The sequence below is a fragment of the Nicotiana tabacum genome, chromosome 18, assembly GCF_000715075.1.
Source record: "Nicotiana tabacum cultivar K326 chromosome 18, ASM71507v2, whole genome shotgun sequence".
NCBI lineage: Eukaryota > Viridiplantae > Streptophyta > Magnoliopsida > Solanales > Solanaceae > Nicotiana > Nicotiana tabacum.
The window spans coordinates 43,960,719-43,966,710 of record NC_134097.1 but is presented as its reverse complement, the minus strand read 5'-3'; the positions used below and the strand labels follow the sequence as shown (position 1 = coordinate 43,966,710).

Here is a 5,992-nt window from a genome sequence, read left to right as displayed (position 1 = left end):
CCCCTTCAGGGCCTGCTATCTTCGCAAATACGAAGAATATGTCGCATTTGAGACCTTGAAGAAATTCGGTCACCTTCGCATTTGCGAGGGACCTGTCGCATTTGCGATGGAAGTGTAGCATTTGCGACACTGGGGTCTCAATTACCAAGCTTGTCCTCTTCGCAATTGCGAAGCCTGATCTCGCAATTGCGAGATCAGAGGCCTGGGCAAAAATACCAGATACCAACACTTGCTCCTAAGTCCAATTTCACTCTGTGGCCTATTCAAAACTCACCCCGAGCCCTTGGGGCTCCAAACCAAACATGCACGCAAGTCCAAAAATATCATACGGACTTGCTCGTGCGAACAAATCATCAAAATAACATCAATAACTATGAATTTAGCATCAAAATCAAAGAAAAATCTCAAGAATTCTTAAGTTCAAATATTAACAACCGAAGGTCCAATTCACGTCATATCAAGTCCGTTTCTTACCAAATTTTACGGGCTCAACTTAAATACTATATAAGACCTGTACAGGGCTCCGGAACCAAAATACGGGCCCGATACCATCAACTTCCAATACATTCAAATTTCCAAAAACTCTTAAAATTTTAGTTAAATCATTTTCTTCAAAAATTCATTTATCGGGCTTGGGACCTCGGAATTAGATTCCGGGCATACGCCTAAGTCCCATATTTTCCTACGGACCCTCCGGGACCGTCAAATCACGGGTCCGGGTCCGTTTATCCAAAATATTGACCGAAGTCAACTTAAATTCATTTTAAAAGCAAAATTTATCATTTTTCCCAGATTTTCACATAATAGCTTTTCGGATACACGCCCGGACTGTGCACGCAAATCGAGGTGTGACAAAAGGAGGTATTAAGGACTCGGAACACAAATTTATTTTCAAAACAAGTGATGACCTTTTGGGTCATCACAACTTGAGCGCTGAAACTAAGGTAGGTACATTTCTTCAGCATAAAAATTAAGTAGAGGAAACCTAGCAAGAGAGTCTTCAGCATTCGTACTCCATTCCTTTCTTTGAACATCCTTTCTCTCTCTTCCTTTCTCAGCTATCTTTCTATTAAGGATTCTTAAATGCCCCAAGTTCTGATCCCTTACTTTTAACTACGTACAATCCCTTTCAACTCAAAATATATATATAAAGCCCTCCACCAATAATCTTAATTCTATTAGCTTTTCTATCATGGAACATTTTCACGTTCATCGTCACATCTTCTTGTGGATTTTGATCGTAACAGTCGTCGAAAAAGGCTCAATTGCAGAGGGCATGGGCGTGAACTGGGGAACGCGGGCATCTCATCCGCTACCACCAGACATCGTAGTGAAGCTGTTAAAAGAGAACGGATTCAACAAAGTGAAACTGTTCGAAGCGGATGCAGGAGCGTTGAAGGCGCTGGGGAGATCAGGTATTCAGGTTATGGTTGGAATACCTAATGACATGTTAGCATCATTGGCTAGCACTGTTCGTGCTGCTGAGGAATGGGTGCAACAGAATGTTTCTTCCTTTATTTCCAAGAATGGCGTCGATATCAGGTTTCCTTCCTTTAACAATTTTTTGAAATTGTAAGCTTCAATATGTTGTCCTATATTCCTATCTTCAATATTAATGTCATACGTAAACGAGCAATTTTCAGCAAAGCTTACTTGTAAACTAAGGTATGGAATATCTGTTCAAGATGATGTCTCGTTAGGTGATGATGCATGGCTTTCTTTGTGCCATGTGGATAAATAAGATGTCATCAAACTCTACATGCAAAACAGTATGGATATATGTAAAATCTAGATGTCTATCGTTTTGCTTTTCTTTCTATTTTCCCGCTTATTATACCCAGCTGAATGTTTGTAATTTATAAATTTATGTGTGTAATTACTAACATAAAATTTAAGTTATACTAGTACTGACAACTATTGAACTTTTTATTGATATAATTTAACCTGTTATAATTAATATATTATTTACAGTATTATTTATCAAGTGTATTAGATAGAGTTGTCTGATGGTGTAGTACTTTTTAACTAATTTGATTGTATAAATATTTTTTATATCTCAAAACACAAAACTTAAACTCAATTGGCATATGTTACTCTGTTTCATTTGCTCATAATAGTCGTTCAACTCTTTTCCATAAGGTGTAAATATCTTTATTTGCTTATAACGAGAAGTTTTATTTTGTGTCTCGTACAATTTACACTAGTTGTATGAGGCTCCTTTTTGTCTCACAAATTTATGGATCCCAATCTTACACTTTTGGATCCACGGAAATCTGGGTCCACAAAACTGTGAAACAAAAAAGTTAACTCATACAACTAGGGTTAGTGAGACACAAAATAAAATTTTCCATTTTTGACGGAATAGGAAGAAAAGAATAGTACGCAATTAGTCGAATTGCACCGTACTTCTTGCATTCTTTATTATTCTATTGTTTCCCTGTTTTTTCTTGGTTGTGTTCTAGCCCGCGCTGACCATTATGACTTATATTAGTAGTCAATTAAATTGTACGTTTTGATATCTTAACTTTGTGTCTTCCTTATGTTAATTGAGAAATCAATTTTAGGTACTTGTATATTACTACTACTTTTTAACTCTCTTAGCGAACAAAAGTAGTCCAATACGGAATAATTTTTTTCACATCACCATAATTATGTCGTATTTCTTCTCCATGCATTAACATTGAATTAAGAAAAATATCGTCGATCCAAACCAAAACTTATTAACCAGTTATGAAAATTGTTTACTTTCTTCTTATTTGATACAAAATTACATTTTGATTGTCTCTCAGGTATGTGGCAGTCGGAAATGAGCCTTTTCTGAAAGCCTACAAAGACACATTCATTAAAACAACATTACCAGCCTTAGAAAATGTGCAAGCAGCTCTTATTAAAGCAGGCTTAGGACGACAAGTCAAGATTACTGTTCCAATTAATGCAGATGTGTACCAAACAGACAGTGGAGTCCCTTCAGGTGGAAATTTCAGATCAGACATTCATGATCTCATGATGAAAATTGTCAAGTTCCTAAGTGACAATGGGGGTCCTCTCACTATTAACATCTACCCTTTCCTTAGCCTGTACGCTGACCCTCATTTCCCAATTGACTTTGCCTTCTTCTCGGGCTCTTCCTCTCCAGTCGTGGACGGCTCCATCACGTATAACAATGTTTTCGAAGCTAATTATGATACCCTCGTTTGGGCTCTCGAGAAAAATGGTTTTGGTTCGATGCCTATAATCGTAGGAGAAATCGGTTGGCCTACTGATGGTGATGCCAACGCAAACATTGAATATGCTAGAAAGTTCAATCAAGGTCTACTAGACCGAATTAGTCGTGGTATAGGTACCCCTAAACGGCCTACACCACCCGACATTTACATTTTCGGGCTCGTGGATGAAGATGCCAAGAGCATTGAACCGGGGAATTTCGAGCGCCATTGGGGAGTTTTTGCCTTTGATGGAGCCATTAAATACCAACTTGATTTAGGTAACAATCGAAGTCTGACACCAGCTAAAGGCGTACGATATTTGGCTAGGAAATGGTGTATAATGGCACCTGAGGCAAATGTTATGGACCCGAGCTTGCCAGAAAGTATAAATTATGCATGTAGCTACGCAGATTGCACTAGTCTTGGATATGGTTCGTCATGTGGTGGACTTGACGTTAAGACCAACGCTTCATATGCCTTTAATATGTACTATCAAACTATGAATCAACAGAAAGGGTCGTGTGAAAGGTTTCATAATTTGTCGGTCATTACAACAATTGATCCATCTCCTAGTTCTTCAAGCAGGGGCAGCTCTTCTTCTTGTCGATTTGAGATAATGATTGATGTGGGTAGGCACCAGTCAAGGGCAAATCCAGGAACTTCTTCTGCTACAAAGATCAAACATTTTTCTCTTCTTTTCTTTGTGCTAGCATTCGTAGTGGACTACTACATGTCTCTGCCTTAGCTCATTTGAGAGTTCATGTACATACGTACCGCTCCTTACTATAAATTTCTTATAAATTTTATTCTTTTCGCCAAACTAATTGCAATATCCCTTGTTCCCTCTATTTTGTGTGTTTCCGCTGTCATCATGCTTTATATATTTAATTACTTGGTTATATTAAGGTTTACGGATTCCTGCCGTTGTATAAAAATATAAGTATTATTTAATAATAATATTTAAATAATTAAAAGGAAAAGAAGGAAACTCATTTTAAGAATCGTGTTTCTTCGTACTGGTTTCAACCGTTGCCTTTCTAAATTAAAGAGTACAGCCGTTGGCTTTTGAAAGATTGTGTCTATTTAAATGTTCACTCTAACAGCCAATAGGTATTAAATGTGATACACATCTAACGATGCCTAATAAAAAAACTAGCAGTCATACAAATATAATTCGATTTTAAAGTTCGGATCGATGTTGAATACCATAGAAAATTAACATATCTATCACAACTTTATCTATCATTAGAATACAAGCAAATCAACTTCTCAAAATATTCAAATAATATTTTTTTTTTTGATTGTTTCTAAACTACTAAATGCAAATAAAGAAAATGCAATAAAATTAGCAACTAAGTGTGCAAAGGGTGGTAGATAAGGTTAAAGAGGCCTAGAATTATTATCTTACCAATTATCAGAATCATTCTCGCTACGTTACCTATAATTCCGTCAATTTGTACTCTACTAATCATGAGAAATTTACTTACCATAATTTTCTCTCGAGCAATCACAGTAATTTAGTAGATGTATTCTCTCGAACTACCCTAACTAATAATTTCTCACTGCTCACTCTGACCACATCGAAGCTTTGTTATCTATTGTCCCACTTTTAAACCTACAATATTGATCTCTCATATGCCTAGGGAGTGATATTGCCCAACAACTACCTGAATATGTATTCTCTCTCGAGCAACACATAATAAATAGGCATAATAAAACAGTAATGATCTGATAGGTCGCTTTGAGTACTAGCTCCTTTTTCTGTGTTTCAAGACTTTTCATAGCTTAATTTGATGATTTATGACTTGCGTGCGTAGTCCGTGTCTATTTCCGAAAAGTTTAAATGTGAAATTTTGAAGAAAATATGATTTTTAACTTTAAATGTGGCTAGAGTTGACAAAGTTAATCGTTTTTTGATAAACAACCTCGGATCGATATTTTGACAAGTTTGATAGGTTTGTATGATGTTTTGGACTTGTACGCATGTTCGGTTGGGGTCCCAAGTGACCCGAGGCCGTTTCGGCGCATTATGTAAAAAGTTCAAAAAATGAGTTTTGAACTTGAAAATCTTATGTTTTAAGATCAATTCTTGAATTTTGATGTTTTGAGCTAGTGAGCGAATTTTTATCATGTTATTACACTTGTGTGAATGTCCGGATTGAAGCCCGAGGGGTTCAGATGAGTTTCGGATGTGTTTCGGTTGGTTTTGGCATCTGAAGGCAATAGATTATGTGGAATGTCTGCAGGTCTCGCATTTGCGAGGACCTATTCGCAAATGCGAGCACCACAATTACAACGCCAAACTTGCATTTGCGATACTGGATCGCATTTGCGAAGGTGGAGATCTTCGCTTTTGCAAAGATTCTGTTGTACTTGCGATTGTGACGGAATTAGGGGAAGCTTCGCATTTGTGGACTGCCCAGGGTTCGCATTTGTCATGATCCCAATCTCCCTTAGTAGGATGTCGATGGAACCTAATCTCTAAGACTAGGTAAGCCTAATATACACGAAGAATTAACGGAAATAATAATAAAACTACCAATTAAACCAACATGTGTCATAAAAAGGACTCCACAATACAACTGAAATAACACCGAAAATCTTGTAAGACCGAATCATGAGCTCTACACGAGTGTACTAAAACATCCCTAATACAAGAATATCTATAATAGAAGTATACAGTAGAAACTAAGATAGAGGATGACTCCGAGGCTTGCAAATTCTAGCAGGTATACCTTGAAATCTCCGATCCAAGCTCAACTCACGGATGCCTAACCTGGTATGAA

General features: G+C 37.1%; 1 protein-coding gene across 1 annotated transcript; it reads left to right on the top strand.

The window, feature by feature from the left end:
• Nucleotides 1–811: 811 nt before the first annotated feature.
• LOC107798110 (glucan endo-1,3-beta-glucosidase 5-like) lies at nucleotides 812–4,044 on the top strand. The gene is made up of 2 exons (XM_016621067.2): nucleotides 812–1,542; nucleotides 2,790–4,044. The coding sequence occupies exons 1-2, from the start codon at nucleotides 1,193–1,195 to the stop codon at nucleotides 3,949–3,951; spliced, it is 1,512 nt and encodes a 503-aa protein (XP_016476553.1). The 5' UTR covers nucleotides 812–1,192; the 3' UTR covers nucleotides 3,952–4,044.
• The last annotated feature ends 1,948 nt before the right edge of the window (nucleotides 4,045–5,992 follow it).